General features: G+C 46.5%; 1 protein-coding gene across 1 annotated transcript; it reads right to left on the bottom strand.

Annotated features, from left to right (window-relative positions):
• Positions 1–3814: 3814 nt before the first annotated feature.
• LOC147965103 (pyrophosphate--fructose 6-phosphate 1-phosphotransferase subunit beta-like) lies at positions 3815–4469 on the bottom strand. Its single transcript, XM_087526677.1, has 3 exons — positions 4317–4469; positions 4066–4236; positions 3815–3962 (listed from the first exon to the last, which is right to left on the bottom strand). Exons 1-3 carry the CDS (start codon positions 4464–4466, stop codon positions 3882–3884), a joined length of 402 nt encoding a protein of 133 aa, XP_087382803.1. The 5' UTR covers positions 4467–4469; the 3' UTR covers positions 3815–3881.
• Between the last annotated feature and the right edge of the window lie 12142 nt (positions 4470–16611).

The following is a 16611-nucleotide window of genomic DNA, read 5'->3' as shown; positions in this document are numbered from 1 at the left end:
CAAATAAAAATAACTGCAAACGAAACTCCCCCGGGACTCTTGTTAGTTGGAGGCACTCGTTGTTTCGAGCACGCCATGGATTGATGATTGTTGGTGGAGGGGGAGTATAAACTTTACCATTCTGTTTGGGAACCGCCTATAATGTGTGTAGAATGGAAGATATCGAGATCTCTCGGTTGTTATGTTGACAATGAAAGTATACCGCTCAAAATATTATTCACATCTATTTCAAAATCGAGCTCTGGCACCTCTACAAATCCCTGCTTCCCTCTACGAAGGGCCTCTATTTACCTTTTTATGTTGAGTCATCATCCTCTTCTTAAAAAGCACCAGTTGGAGAGCACCGTTGTCATTTACATCCATTACTGTTAGTTTACATTGAGTATGACTTGACTGGATCTCTTTTACCATGAATTACAATGTCTAGTCAGTCCTTGATCTTTAAAGGTGCTCTGCATTTATGTTTTGTGGTCTCAAAAAGGGCTAGCAAGATACCATCTTGTCATATCATATCATGATTATTTTGAGAAAGCGTTGTCATCCGAGATTTACTATTATTGCTCGCTAGTTGATTATGCCATTGATATGAGTAAACATGAGACCTAAATGTTATCGTGAATATGGTTAGTCCATAATCTTTGTTGAAAACCTGAATGCTGGCTTTACATATTTACAACAACAAGAGCAAACATAGTTTGTAAAAAAATTTCTTTATCACTTTCAGTTTATCAACTGAATTGCTTGAGGACAAGCAAAGGTTTAAGCTTGGGGGAGTTGATACGTCTCCGTTGTATCTACTTTTCCAAACACTTTTGCCCTTATTTTGGACTCTAACTTGAATGACTTGAATGGAACTAACCCGGACTGACACTGTTTTCAGCAGAATTGCCATGGTGTTATTTTTGTGCAGAAATAAAAGTTCTCAGAATGACCTGAAAATCAATGGAAAATTATTTTGGAATATATAAAAAATATTGGAAGCAAGATCCATGTCAGGGGGCCCACCACCTGTCCACGAGGGTGGGGGTGCGCCCCCTGCCTCGTGGGCCCTCTGATGCTCCACCGACGTCAACCTAACTCCATATATTCACTTTCGGGGAGAAAAAATCAGAAAGAAGGGTTCATCACATTTTACGATACGGAGCCGCCGCCCAGCCCTAAACTCTCTCGGGAGGGCTAATCTGGAGTCTGTTCGGGGCTCCGGTGAGGGGAATCCGTCGCCATCATCATCATCAACCTTCCTGCATCACCAATTTCATGATGCTCACCGCCATGCATGAGTAATTCCATCTTAGGCTTGTTGGAGGTGATGGGTTGGATGAGATTTATCATGTAATCGAGTTAGTTTTGTTAGGGTTTGATCCCTAGTATCCACTATGTTTTGAGATTGATGTTGCTATGACTTTGCTATACTTAATGATTGTCACTAGGGCCCGAGTGCCATGATTTTAGATCTGAACCTATTATGTTTTCATCAATATATGAGAGTTCTTGATCCTATCTTGCAACTCTATAGTCACCTATTATGTGTTATGATCCATTAACCCCGAAGTGACAATAATCGGGATACTTACCGATGATGACCGTAGTTTGAGGAGTTCATGTATTCACTATGTGTTAATGCTTTGGTCTGGTACTCTATTAAAAGGATGCCTTAATAGCCCTTAGTTTCCATTAGGTCCCCGCTGCCACGGGAGGGTAGGACAAAAGATGCCATGCAAGTTCTTTTCCATAAGCACGTATGACTATATTCGGAATGCGTGCCTACATTACATTGATGAACTGGAGCTAGTTCTGTGTCACCCTATGTTATGACTGTTACATGATCGATCGCATCCGGCATAATTCTCCATCACCAATCCAATGGCTATGAGCTTTCCATATATTGTTCTTCTCTTATTTACTTTTCCGCTGCTACTGTTACCATCACTATAAAACCCAAAAATATTAATTTTTCTACCGTTACCTTTTGCCACCGTTACCACTACTATCATATTACTTTGCTACTAAATACCTTGCTGCAGATATTAAGTTTCCAGGTGTGGTTCAATTTACAACTCAGCTGCTAATACTTGAGAATATTCTTTGGCTGCCCTTGTGTCGAATCAATAAATTTAGGTTGAATACTCTCCCCTCGAAAACTGTTGCGATCCCCTATACTTGTGGGTTATCGCATAGCTTTGCTGGGGGCTCAGCACAATACACCCTTGAAATAAAACTAAGCACCCTGAAATTACACTAAGCAACTAATCCGGTAGACACTGCATTAGAACCACCATGAGCAACGACACTGCCACATTACTCGGACTCCTCGTCCACGTCCTCGACTTCGTCCTTGTGCCTCTTCCTCTTGGCCAATACTTCTTTGCTTGAACCGCACGCTAGGCTCTCGCTCTTCATCCAACCCTTGTAGACATTGAAACAAAGGTAGGCATCCATTGCAGCGTACTAGATGTGGGCTTTATCTACTTCATTCCACTCCCATGCAAGATGAAACTTGTGGTGAGGTTTCATCAGTTTACCATATGAAGGATCAATCATGGCTCCTCCCAGGGTCAGCATTGAAGGCTAACGGAAGGACACCAACTTATTCTTTTAGAGGTCGAAGGGCTAACCTACAACAAGGTTTATCCGACCCAGGACTTCCTTGTCATTATGAAAGTCTACAGTAACGAATTTGACTCTGTCGTCCGCGAGGAAGTTCTTAAAATCCTCACACTTAATGTTGGCATGGCATATGTGGTAGACCAAGCACAAGTTACGGACGCAAACCTGGATCATGGCGGGCTTCTTCTTCTCCTCCTCCTTTTGATTCTTCTATTTTCCCAGGACTGTGGTGTACTCAACATCTAGCCCAGCGACCCACTCATCACCATCTAACTTTTCAAACATGCGTTAAGCGAGCAATGCATCCTTTCACCGTCATGGAAGAATGGGTGTAGATGACATCGAACTCATCACTGGTGATGGTTCTAATCTTGTACTCACCGCCGATCATGTAGATTTGGGACTCCATGGATTTTAGAGGAGGGTTAGTGAGGGAGTCCTGGATTAAGGGGTCCATAGACGTCCGTACTATGTAAAATGGGCTGGACTAATGGGCTATGAAGATACAAGACAAAAGACTTATTTCCGTGTCCGGATGGGACTCTCCATTGCGTGGATGGCAAGTTTGGCTTTCGGACATGTAGATTCCTTCCTTTGTAAACCGACTCTGTACAACCCTAGGCCCCTCCGGTGTCTATATAAACCGGAGGTTTTAGTCCGTAGAGGCAATCCTAATCACAACCATATAGGCTAGACTTCTAGGGTTTAGCAATTATGATCTCGTGGTAGATCAACTCTTGTAATCCTCATATTCATCAAGATCAATCAAGCTAAAAGTAGGGTATTACCTCTATCAAGAGGGCCCGAACCTAGGTAAACATCCTGTCCCTGTCTCTTGTTACCATTGACCTTAACTACTAGGAAAAAAATTACCAGTAACGTGGGTTTTTTGCATACCAGTAGCGTGGGTTCCCGCGCTACTGCTACGGCGCTACAACTATTTTTTAGTAGTAGCGCGTGTTTTACCACACGCTACTGGTAACCAGACGTACCAGTAGCGTCGGTGCCCTACGCTACTACTAGTTCACACCAATGCCACTACTAATGGAATAGTGGTAGCACATATTTGATACACCCACGCTACTAGTAACTAATTAGGATTTTAAAAAAATCTACCTATTCCAGTTTAGACATACATTTCATAGTACTAACATACATGCATTTAATAATACGTACATTTTATGTGTACATGCAATCATACATATCTGATATAGATAATTAATACACACACACACACAACCAGCATCTAGAGACTGGCCTCTGAAATGTGCAGATTACTTCCCCGCCGCTCTTCTCTTCTCCAATTCAGTTTCAACCATGGCAATAAGAATTTTCTCAGTTTCAATTTTCGCAACCTACAACAGAATTTCAGACCAGTCAGCTAAGTTTTTGATATAAAAGGCCAATTTCAGAGAAATAAACACATTAAGGTGGTTCAACAAATTTCCATGTTTTTACCTGAACATTGCCATGGGGATCTCTTTCAAGCAAAAGCTGCTCCTGAATGGTTTTGGGCAAGAAGTCAAACAACTCCCTAGATGCTGGTTCAAGCTTGCTTTTCCAAGCCCCTGCCTCGTCAACAACATCATGTGCCAAAATTTCATTCAATTCTGCAATGAGTTTTTGAATCTGGAGAAGAGAAAGAATGGTATCAGTAATACAGTCAAAAGCAGTACATAAAGTTGGAGAAAGCACAAAGATTGTCAAACCTCTGGGATGAAATCAATCAAGCCTTCCGGTATTAGGACAACTCCATAGTTGTAAACAAGTTCTGCACGTTTGCAAACAACATCGGTAATGTAGTCTGTGACATTCTTGAGTGTTTCCTTCTTCTTAGCAACCTTCATAAATGACGGCATTAAAAAAATAAACAAAATGTGTCTTGTAGTTCTAGACACTTAATCTTAGAATATATTCGACAAACGCTGAGCATGGGATGCAAAATCAGGAAGCATTGAGATATTTCGGTTTTGAAACCACATAGTTCTAGGTCAAACCCCCTTCAACTGAAGATGACACAACTGATTTGTTCAAATGTTATCGTAGAAAGTAGTTTACTGATTAGTGATTTCTAATTTAGTTAATGTTCTTTCACTATTTTACTCATGCCCCCAAGATGTTAAGAATAGTATGTGCTTGACATTTAGTCATTTATATCTTCCCATTATCAAATAGTCAATCCAGTGTGCTTTATATCTAATCCATACATACTTTGTCGCTGTATCGGTGCAATATGAGTGTTTCCGTACAAGCTGAATCCCTGCAAACTAGACTACACTAGCAGACAACTAGGTAATTGATGCCTAAGGGCAAAAACCCAAGACCTTGCAAGCAGTATCAAATTCAAAGCTTGTTTGGGACCTCCTTGCATTTCAGATCTTCATCAATAGTCTTTGGGCAACCAATAACATGAGTCTTCAAGTTCCTTCCCCTGGGATGCAAAAAAACTTGACTTAGAATCATCTTTGCCCTTATTTATCACACAGCTTCTCTCTCCTGCATTTATATGTACTACTCTCACAAACAAATACTTAATATGTTTCCAGTGTATTTAAGTATAATAGGTACCATTGTCATTTGCTCTTATATGTCTCTTGGTTTTATAAGCTTCTTAATCTTTGTGGCCACTCAGAATATGGCTTACAATTTACAGAAGGCAGGAGTAACTATCAATATGGCACAGAAAGGGTGAAATCCGGATTGAGCATTTACTTGTGATAAAATAATTCCAAGATAAAATACATAAATAATCTAAATTAGAAGATACACCATTGTAGAACGAAAATAAAAGGATTTAATAGTGTAAAGCTTCAGACATTAACATCAACCAAGAAGTCCTTTAGGTGAGCAAAAGAGTGAGTTGTCGTTTTAGCAGCCAACCTGAAGTATTCACCGAGGAGGCATGTGTTAGTGTTTGAATCATCACCACCGATGACAACAAGTCCATCCAAATCAAGTCTGTTGACTGTATCTTCAGCTTGCTGGAACTGCAAAAATATCAAACAGAGTTACAAATAAAGATAAAACTAGTGAAGTACTGGTTAGTCAAGGCAGCATCAAATCCAGAAAGGGGATGGAAAGATCCAGAACGCATTTGCATATAGGCACTCAAAACACACACCTGTGATGGAGTTTCAATCTTGTCCCTTCCACTTCAGATCATATCAAATTCGCCCTATTGAAAAGGTTATACATACTTAATTATAATGCATCATCAGAGTAACAAGCTTTAGAATTGTTGGTACATGCTTTAATGAAGGAAATAGACTAAAGCAAATTGTAAGGTATCTACGGCAAAAACGAAGCTGTACATGACTTACAATATCCATCGATGCAAAATGGTTGCTAGAACTGAAGCCTGAAGTACAAAATGCAGATAAGCTACATGATAGAAATGCATAAACTTGGACCCTGGACCACTAACTGTCTACCAAGCTAATTTATCATATATCATCCATGGGTGGATGGATCTGAAACAGAACATGGCACGGCTCAAAGCAGAGGAGAGGAGGGCAGAGGTAGGGGTGGGGCCTGAGAAGAAGTCACCGGGGAAGGAGGGAGGCTCCATGGGGCCTCTGCGTCGTGGGGAGAAGGAGCTCCATCTCCATGGCGGCGGCCTACCCCACGGATGTGCACCACTCCTGTCGTCGTCGCTGTCTGCGCCATGGCGACCTGCAGAAAAAAGAAGACAAGATGAGGTGAGGAGGAGAGGGTGGGCAAAGAAGGAGGGGAGAGACCAACCTGTGCCGGATCCGGCCACCTCTCACCTCGCCGTTGCTGGTTGCGGCGGATCCCGGCGATGTTTTGGGCGCAGCAGAGAGAGAGAGAAGAGGGGGATTTTCTCTGAGCGGTGCGAGATAGATGGATGGGTCCACTAGTTTACACGCTGAAGAAATAGCAGTAGTTTGTTTTGCACACCAGACGCTACAGCTATGTCTTTAGCAGTAGCGCTGGGTTGATAACCCACGTTGCTACTATGTGTTAATCCGGGTGTGTGGTGTGGCACACTTATTAGTAGTGCTGCCCAAAAAAACCTCACGCTGCTGCTAAGTAATACTAGCAGCGCGTTTTGTACCAAGCGCTACTGGTATTTACCAGTAGCGTGGGGTCCTAAACAGGCGCTATTGGTAAACTTCTACGTATAAGCATTTTCCTAGTAGTGTTACACGCATAGTTCAGGACCGCCTACCCGAGATTCGCCGGTTTTGACATCGACATTGGTGTTTTCAGTGAGAGTTCTACTGTGTTGTCATCAGAAGGTTCGATGGCTCCATCAGTCAACTACATAATGCTGCCCTAGAGGACATTTTCCTCCCCGGCCAGATCTTTGTATTCGGCGGCTTCTCACTGCAGGCCAACTCTGGCCATCTAGAGCAGATCGACAGCTACGCCCCAAGTCACCAGACTAGTTTTGGTAATCTGGACTATGTCACTGATACCCAAGGAGACTTGATCTTCCAAGGGTTCATGACCCCAACCTCCACTCTGGCTTCAGATCCGGAGCGCGTCGCCATGTCCTAAGACGAGATTATTGAGCCTGCTGGACTATTTGCGGCCACTAAGCCCAATACGGTAAAGCCGGAGGAAGTAGTGTCGCTGGCAACCGTCATGGAGCCAGACTCTTCTCCGGACACTGGCTCCGAACCCTCGGAGTCAGCATCATGTGAGCTCAGCCAAGGAGTTTCCTTCCCATTGGGAGAAGGGATATCAACTTCTTCTTCCCCTTTGTCTTTAGAAGAGGGAGTTCTGGTCTCCCCATACATAGCGTCCGGTGTACCTTTAGAGTGAGAACCACCCCTGGCCTTTTTGCTCTCCTGTTTGTCCTCCTTTGCCGACACTTGATACGGTGCCGGGGTCAGCATCCTTGTTAACACAAGATCGGTCGAGTCTTCGGGAAGTGGGGCCGAACACCTAATTCGTTCCGCTTTCTTTATACATCGCTGGTCGAAGACATGTTTCTTAGTATATTGATAGGGGATAAACAACTAAGTTGTGTCCAGGAGTCGAGTGCTTACCAAGGTATCCAGATGGTTGCAGTCGAGGCCGATGTCCTCGGTTGTATCCGGCCACTGCTTTCGGGTTCTGAAGAATAACTTCCACATCCCTCTATGTGTTGTGTCGAAGTAGTGCTGAAGGGTCCGTGGTCCTTCCGGATTGAACTCCCACAAGCGGAGAGGCCGTCGCTGGCACGGCAGGACCCGGCAGACTAGCATTACCTAGGTCACATTGATGAGGCCGGTGTCCTTTTGAAGGAGACTTCGGATACGGCTTTGTAGGGTCTGCACTTCATCAATTGATCCCCAGTCTAGCCCCTTATTAATCCATGATGTGAGTCATAATGGAGGGCCAGATCGAAAAGTAGGTGTAGCTGCCCACTTGGTAACGCGGGGTTCAGTGATATAAAACTACTCCCGCTGCCATAGGTTGGAAGTTTCTGCGAAGGAGCCCTTTGGACAAGGAGTATTGGCGAGCTTCCTCACTATAGCACCGCCACACTCCGCTTTCTCCCTATCGACTACCTTCGGCTTCACATTAAAGGTCCTAAGACATAAGTTGAAGTGTGGGGGAATACGGAGAAAGGCCTCGCACATGACAATGAACACCGAGATGTGAAGAAAGGAGTCCGGAGCTAGATCGTGAAAATCTAGCCCGTAATAGAACATGAGGCCACGAATGAAGGGGTGGAGAGCAAACCCTAGCCCCCGGAGGAAGTGGGAGATAAATACGAACCTCTCGCCGAATCTGGGTGTAGGAATAACCTGCCCCTTAGCAGGGAGCCTGTGGAGGATTTCCGCAGTCAGGTACCTTACCGCCCGGAGCTTCGAGATATCCTCCTCTGTGATAGAGGAGGCCACCCACCAGCCTTGAAGGTTGGGTCCGGACATGACTGGGAGGACTGGAGTGATTAAGTTGAAACCTGGGTGCTGGAGCTCGAGATTAGAAAAATTGAGGAAGAGGTAGGCGTGGAGGAGAAGGACAGGTCGGTGCCCCTTTAAAGGCGATGAATATCGAACGCCTCCTCATGAGCCTTAAAACTTGCCTATTCCCAAGGAATCGTGCCAACGGGGCGGTTGGATTACCCACGCCCATATTGATGAAAATCCCATAATAAGGGGACACGATCTCTCCTTCGACAAGACGTGCTAATAAAACTGCATCTTGAAACATGGAGCGGGAGGCTAAAAAATGGTTCGAAATAATGACCGGGCAGCGACGTGATGTCGCGCTACAAAAGTTGTCGGTAGATTGGACTCGTGAAATATTATACTCTCTGCGTGTGTGGGGGGTACTTATTTTGTAGAGCCGGACACATTTTCTATGTTCGAAGGCTGTTTTGGAGTATTTAGAGGAGGAACCCGCCTTGTAATGCAGAAGACAATCTGTGCGCCAGACATATCGTCATTGAAGCCTGGTTCAGGGGCTACTGAGGGAGTCCTGGATTAAGGGGTCCATGGACGTCCGGACTAATGGGCTATGAACATACAAGACAGAAGACTTCTTCCCGTGTCCGGATGGGACCCTCCTTTGCGTGGATGGCAAGCTTGGCGTTCGTATATGTAGATTCCTTCCTTTGTGAACCGACTCCGTACAACCCTAGGCCCCTCCGGTGTCTATATAAACCGGAGGGTTTAGTCCATAGAAACAATTGATACGTCTCCAATGTATCTATAATTTTGATTGCTCCATGCTATATTATCTACTGTTTTGGACATTATTGGGCTTTATTATCCACTTTTATATTATTTTTGGGACTAACCTATTAACCGGAGGCCCAGCCCAAAATTGCTGTTTTTGCCTGTTTTAGGGTTTCGAAGAAAAGGAATATCAAATGGAGTCCAAACAGAATGAAACCTTCGGGAACGTGATTTTCTCACCGAATACAACTCAGGAGACTTGGACCGTACGTCCAGCCAGCTAACAGGAGCCCACGAGGTAGGGGGCGCGCCTACCCCCCAGGCGCGCCCTCCACCCTCGTGGGGCCCGTGTTGCTCCACCGACGTACTTCTTCCTCCTATATATATCCACGTACCCCCAAACGATCAGAACAGGAGCCAAAACCCTAATTCCACTGCCGTAACTTTCTGTATCCACGAGATCCCATCTTTGGGCCTGTTCCGGAGCTCCGCCGGAGGGGGCATCGATCACGGAGGGCTTCTACATCAACACCATAGCCTCTCCGATGAAGTGTGAGTAGTTTAGTTGAGACCTACGGGTCCATAGTTAGTAGCTAGATGGCTTCTTCTCTTTTTGGATCTCAATACAATGTTCTCCCCCTCTCTTGTGGAGATCTATTCGATGTAATCTTCTTTTTGCGGTGTGTTTGTTGAGATCGATGAATTATGGATTTATGATCAAGTCTATCTATGAATAATATTTGAATCTTCTCTGAATTCTTTTATGTATGATTGGTTATCTTTGCAAGTCTCTTCGAATTATCAGTTTGGTTTGGCCTACTAGATTGATCTTTCTTGCAATGGGAGAAGTGCTTAGCTTTGGGTTCAATCTTGCGGTGTCCTTTCCCGGTGACAGTAAGGGTAGCAAGGCACGTATTGTGTTGTTGCCATCGAGGATAACAAGATGGGGTTTTCTTCATATTGCATGAGTCTATCCCTCTACATCATGTCATCTTGCTTAAGGTGTTACTCTGTTTTAACTTGATACTCTAGATGCATGCTGGATAGCGGTATATGAGTGGAGTAATAGTAGGAGATGCAGGCAGGAGTGGGTCTACTTGTCTCGGACGTGATACCTATATACATGATCATACCTAGATATTCTCATAACTATGCTCAATTCTATCAATTGTTCAACAGTAATTTGTTCACCCACCGTAGAATACTTATGCTCTCGAGAGAAGCCAGTAGTGAAACTTATGGCCCCCGGGTCTATCTTTATCATATCAATCGTCTCTTATTAATTTGCTATTTACTTTGCCTTTATTTTACTTTGCATCTTTATCATAAAAATACCAAAAATATTATCTTATCATATCTATCAGATCTCACTCTCGTAAGTGGCCCTATAGGGATTGACAACCCCTATTTGCATTGGTTGCGAGGATTTATTTGTTTTGTGCAGGTACAAGGGACTCGCACGTAGCCTCCTACTGGATTGATACCTTGGTTCTCAAAAACTGAGGAAATACTTTACTACTTTGCTGCATCATCCCTTCCTCTTCGGGGAAAACCAATGCAGTGCTAAAAGAGGTAGCAAGAAGGATTTCTGGCGCCGTTGCCGGGAGGTCTACGCAAAAGTCAACATACCAAGTACCCATCAGCATACCAAGTAATCATACACGCAAATGTGTACGATCAAGATCAGGGACTCACGGGAAGATATTACAACACAACTCTAGACACAAATTAAAATAATACAAGCTTTATATTACAAGCCAGGGGCCTCGAGAACTCAAATACATAAGCTCGAATACACAATAGTCAGCGGAAGCAACAATATCTGAGCACAGTCATAAGTTAGACAAGTTTGCCTTAAGAAGGCTAGCACAGATACAACAACGATCGAAAAGGCAAGGCCTACTATGTGGGATCCTCCTAGCTACTCCTGGTCTTCAGCGGTCTCCACATAGTAGTAGGCACCCTCGAGGTAGTAGTAGTCGTCGGTGGGGTCGTCTGGATCCTGGGCTCCACCATCTGGTTGCGACATTCGAGAAGAATGAAAAAGGGGGAAAAGGGGGGAGCAAAGCAACCGTGAGTACTCATCCAAAGTACTCGAAAGCAACGATCTACACTACATATGCATCGGTGTCAATGAAATGGGTAGTATATATGGACTGAACTGCAGAATGCCAGAATAGAAGGGGAAAGCCTAGCCTATCAAAGACTAGCATCTTCAGGTAGCTCCAAGTATCTTGAAGTATCAGAAAAGATAAGAGTAACATAAAGTAAAGTAGTAGTAGTGTCATCAACCTAGGTCAGAGATCCTTCCTCGACTCCCTGCGAGAAAGTAATCCCAGAGCCATACTATCCATTTCTCATCACAATTATTTAGTTCTAGTTGTATCGATCGGGATACAACTCCAAGTGTCCGTTACCATAGGACATGCTATCGATAGATGTTTTCTTCCCTGCAGCGGTGCACCAACTTACCCACCATGCTTGATTAACTCTGGCCGGACACACTTTCCTGGGTCATACCCGGCCTCGGCCAAACAATACGTCGCAACCCGACCTAGGCTTAATAGAGAGGTCGGCACGCCGGACTAAACCTATGCCCCTAGGGGTCTTGGGCCATCGCCCCGGGAACTCCTGCACGTTGGTGGGTGGCCGGTGAGCAGATCTAGCTACCTCCTTCAAAAAGGCAGGTGCTTACTAGTCCAACCCAGCGCGCGCCGGTCATTCGCTGACATCTAATAAACTTCGGCTGATGTATATGACGCAGAACGCCCATACTAGGCCCACGTGATGGTTAGTGCTATCAGGCCAGAGGCCCCTCGGATCTGATATCCAAATCGTAGTGGATTAGGAGCACGCAGTAACAAGCAGACAATTACGAAAGATGTGACCCCGTCGCCCCATCTCGAGGACTTACGACAAGGGCTAAGAATGGACGGCCACGCCTTGTAAGTATCATGCGGGCACCTTCCAGGTCAACCGGACTCCACATCACTCGCAATTAAGCTCGCGCGGGTACCCCTCAGGGCCGACCCGTCTTTAGTAACATGGTTCAGTGTAAAGTCATAGTAACCATAGTAAATGTGTGTCTAACACCAAGGGGAACCCTAAGGAAGCACCCTCGGTGGATTCCACTCGATGTAATCATCAAGGTGAACGTAAGAGGAACCACGCTCGAGGTTCACACTTGAGGGGTTGCACGACAGAGTCGTATCGGAAGTTGTTAAGGAGGAAATTACCCTCGATGGCAATGACCAAATAGCTACACTATAGAGATCTCATCAGGAGTGATGTATGAGGTTCCACCGTCGGTACTCGATGGTAACTCTGCAGAGTCGAGCAACAAAAGGGGCGTGATGTGATGTGAGGTGTCGAGCTCTGGTCGTCGATCATGTTGATCGAGTCATCGATGATGAAGCAAGGGCAACAAGGACAAGGTGGGGGTCACTGATGGATCACTAACCAACCTATACTAAGAAGTTTAGGATAAGCAGGTAAGGTAACAATAAGCATGTCACAAAAGCAGGCTATGCATCAGAATAGGAGGAAACAATAACAGTAGCAAAATCTAATGCAAGCATGAGAGAATGGAATGGGCGATATCCGGATGATCAAAGCGGGGGCTTGCCTGGTTGCTCAGATGAGAAGGAGCGATTGTTGGTGACGTAGTCGATCACAGCGCCATCGGCGGCCGTCACGGGGTCTACCGAAGAGAAGAGGGGGAGAAACAGTAAATACATAGCAAGAAAGTGCATAACAGGACAACAGGCAGAGCTAGACGTGTTCTAACGCAGTTTATCGGTGAAGGGGAAAACATCCGAGAATGGTTTTCCCGATGTTTGCATTTTTCGGACAGATGAAACGGAGGAGGACGGATGCAGGTTTGCTATGCTAGGGGCACGTGACAGACGAACAGATTGCGTATTTGGATTCGTCTCGTCCTTCTGAGCAAAGTTTTATATGTTTTAACAAAGATATAAAAGATTTTCTAATATTATTATTAAATCATAAACGGGGTTATTGCATCAGCATGATGTCATCATGATGTCAGCAGTCAACTGAGTTGACCAGAGTCAACCCTGATGTGTGGGGCCATTCTGTCATAGACTAACAGCTAATTGACAGTTTTAATTAACTAATTAGTTAATTAGGTATACTAAAAAGAGTTAATTAAGCTAATTAAGTGGTTAATTAATTAACTAATTAACTTTATTCATTAATTTTATTTTTATTAACATTTTATTTTACATTTTTTACACATGGGGTGTGGGCCCCAACCGCCATAGGCCGAGGACCTTAGCGGGGCAGGTGTGTGGTTACGAGCGAACAGGCAGGGGCGGAGCCCAGGGGGCGCGGGCGTGGGCACCGGCGCCGAACGCCGGAGCGCGCAGCGCGCCGGAGTGGCGCTATGCACGGACAAGGGCGACCGGCCAGATCGGGGCTGCCAGGCGCGAGCGGACGGCGAGCAACTGTCCGGGGTGGGCGCGCTGGTGCGGGGACAGAGGCGGGCGCAGGGGGGACACGGCCAGCGAGTGGGCTCGGCAGGGCTCGCTCGCGGACGGCGCTGATCATAGCGCGGGGTGCAGGGGAGCACGGCGAGGGACAGGAGGTCACGGTGGGAGGCGGCGGCCGGCGCCCAGGGCGAGCGAGAGCGCGACAGGGGCAGGCACACACGCGCACAGACGAGGCCATAGCAGGCCACTGCGTTGGCCAAACGGGAAAGGGAAGGAAGGGGGGTGTTGCTCACCCGCGCTGTAGATATTCGCTAGTGAGGCTCGCACGCGTCCAGCGGGGTGGAGGTTGGGGAAGCGAGCATCGGCGACGAGGGTGACGGAGTCACGGCAGCGACGGTGTAGATGTGGTGGCTTCGGGAGGCTCCGACGAGGGGGGCTCCAGGCGGCGGTGGCGTCAGGGCCAATCCCCAGTTCCAGATCGGGCGGAGGGGACGGTCCTCGGGCGCGGGGCACACGGCATGCACCAACGCCGGGGCGGCACTACGCCTAGATCGGGTCATGGTGAACAGGGGGTCGAGGGGAAGGAGAGACGAGGAAGAGGGAAATCGTGGGGAGTGGGGATAGTGGGGAACGAGGTGGGAGTGGGTGATGTTTGGCTAGGGTTCGATCGGGTGGGGGGAGGCCATATAGGCCAGGGGACAGCGGGGGTGGGCCGGCTGGGTCGCATGGGTGGCTAGCTGGGCCACAAGGCCCACTAGGGGAGGGGGTTTTCTTTTGCTTTTGCTTTGTCTTTAACCTTTCCTGTTTTCTCTTTTATTTAAAAACAGAGATAGAAAATGACTATTTAGGGTAACCAAAATGTGGGACTTAGCCTATTAAATAGTTTGCATTTTTAGGCAGTGCCACAAAAAGTTTGGAGGCTAGAGTAATCCATTTTCATTTTTCACAAATAAGATAGCACTTTAAAATGCTGGAATTGCATTGTAATAATTGCTACAGACCATCTTAGCGCTTAGGTGATGTTGTTTTCCTTATCAATTAAATGTTATGGAATTTCGGCTAAATGATGAACTATTTTGTAGAAACTTTGTTGCAACTCCATATCTCACTTGCAAATTGAGTTTAATTTCAAAGTGGGAATTTCAAAAGATATTTGAATCGAAGGTGATCAAGCACTGTTTAGCAAAACGATCAGCTTTAATCACAGGGGGTTAATGTAGCATGACACCGGGGGTGTTACACAAGGGGACGTCATGTCACAGAAAGAGTAGACAAGTGTGGCGGCAGCATGGCAAAGATCACACAGGAAATTTTACCCAGGTTCGGGCCGTCGTGAGGCATAAAACCCTACTCCTGCTTTGGTGGATTGATGGTGGAAGAGTGGTGGTGGGACATAGTACACTTGCCCGTCAGGGGTGGCAGTGGCTACGCATGTATGGGTGTGTGTGTTGTCCAACCTTCTAACCCTTTCTACAGTTTCCATGGGCCTCCTTTTATAGATTAAGGGGTTACCACAATGGAAAAGTAGTCATTACGCACTGATAAGATAGCAAGCAGTGCTATCATACCTAACCCCGCAGGCTGACAGGGTGCATTAAATGCACCTCTTAACGTCACATCATTCGGTGCCCCGCAAACCTTGCAGGGCTATCTGCTAGCTCCACGCCTGCTCACTTGACATGTCACATGACGGGTGTCATCGGTGGGCATTTTTTGTAGAAAGAGGTCGCCATGTGGCGAATGACTGCCACTTAGTCAATTTGCGGCTTGACATCGCATTGATTGATGACGTGGGCCGGGGCGGAGTGGTTGGGTGAGGTGGTTTTGCCTTCGTGAGTCCTGGCAGGCCCTACCGGGACGTCTTGGACACCTTCTTCTAGGGGCGACCCCGTCCTTGTCGAGCTCGTCAACCCGGCAAGGGGGGCTTTTCTCCTGGTGGCACCTTGTTTCTCTGGCTAGATCTTGGTCCTCTTGATCTGCATGTTGGTCCCTCGAAGCTCTTGGTCTCTTGTACTTTGGCATGGGTTGGTTCCTTAATCCTATTCCCGCACATGTGCACAGTCTAGGCAACAGATCCAGGGGTTATTGGACCGACAGAAGCCCACGGGCCTGCCCCAAACCCGCTGTCGGGCGTCGTCGGGGTAGGGCCTAATAAGTGCACAGGCAGGGGTGCTGAAGAGGCTGGCCTCTTGAGGTCTTCTTTGCTTCTTCATTAATCTTGAGCTTGGGTCAGTTTCCAATTTCCCCGCACGTCGTGTAAATCCAACAATGGTGGGCCACTCTTGTAGTGGCCCGTGAATGACTTTAATGCACGGGGTAGAAACTGCCAATTCACTCTTCCCACCATGTTCTTATCATTAGCCATGTATGCTACATGCATCGCGCGTGGTAGGTAACGGAGGTGCGTGGCGTGGGAGAGCATCAAGGCGAGGGCCCGACCTTCTTGAATTGGTGGAGGAGCTTCGTGACCGCCCGTTGAGGGAGCGGCTCCCTTCCTCTGCCTGCCTATAAAAGGAGGGGCGAAGGGAGGGTGGAGTCCTTCATCCTTGCGTTCCTCCATCCTCTGCTTTCTGCTTCTTGCTGGCTCTGGAGGTGGTGACCAGAGGATGCTACCCCGTCCTCCGTGCCCCTCCTTCATAGCCTCGCCACTCCCAATCTTGTCAGATCGCACCTGGTGGGCCGCGATTGGACCGGGGTGGGCTCCTGCTTGGGTGCCTTTCTCGTCTTTTCCTCCTACCACCGCAGTGCCTACCAAGAGGGAAAATGAAAAGAGGAGATTACGAGGCACTTATCTTTTTTCAATCTTAAATCTATAGGTACTTTGCCAAATTTTAATTCAAATAATGTAACCTCTCGAGTCCATGTTTGTGTTCTGTAATGCTTGTACTTGCATTATCAGCATATTAATGAAAAAGATG

Source organism: Triticum urartu, chromosome 6A (genome assembly GCF_056163025.1).
Source record: "Triticum urartu cultivar PI428250 chromosome 6A, HENAU_Tu73, whole genome shotgun sequence".
Taxonomy (NCBI): Eukaryota; Viridiplantae; Streptophyta; class Magnoliopsida; order Poales; family Poaceae; genus Triticum; species Triticum urartu.
Note: the sequence above shows the minus strand (reverse complement) of the source record. Positions and strands in the feature narration are given on the sequence as shown.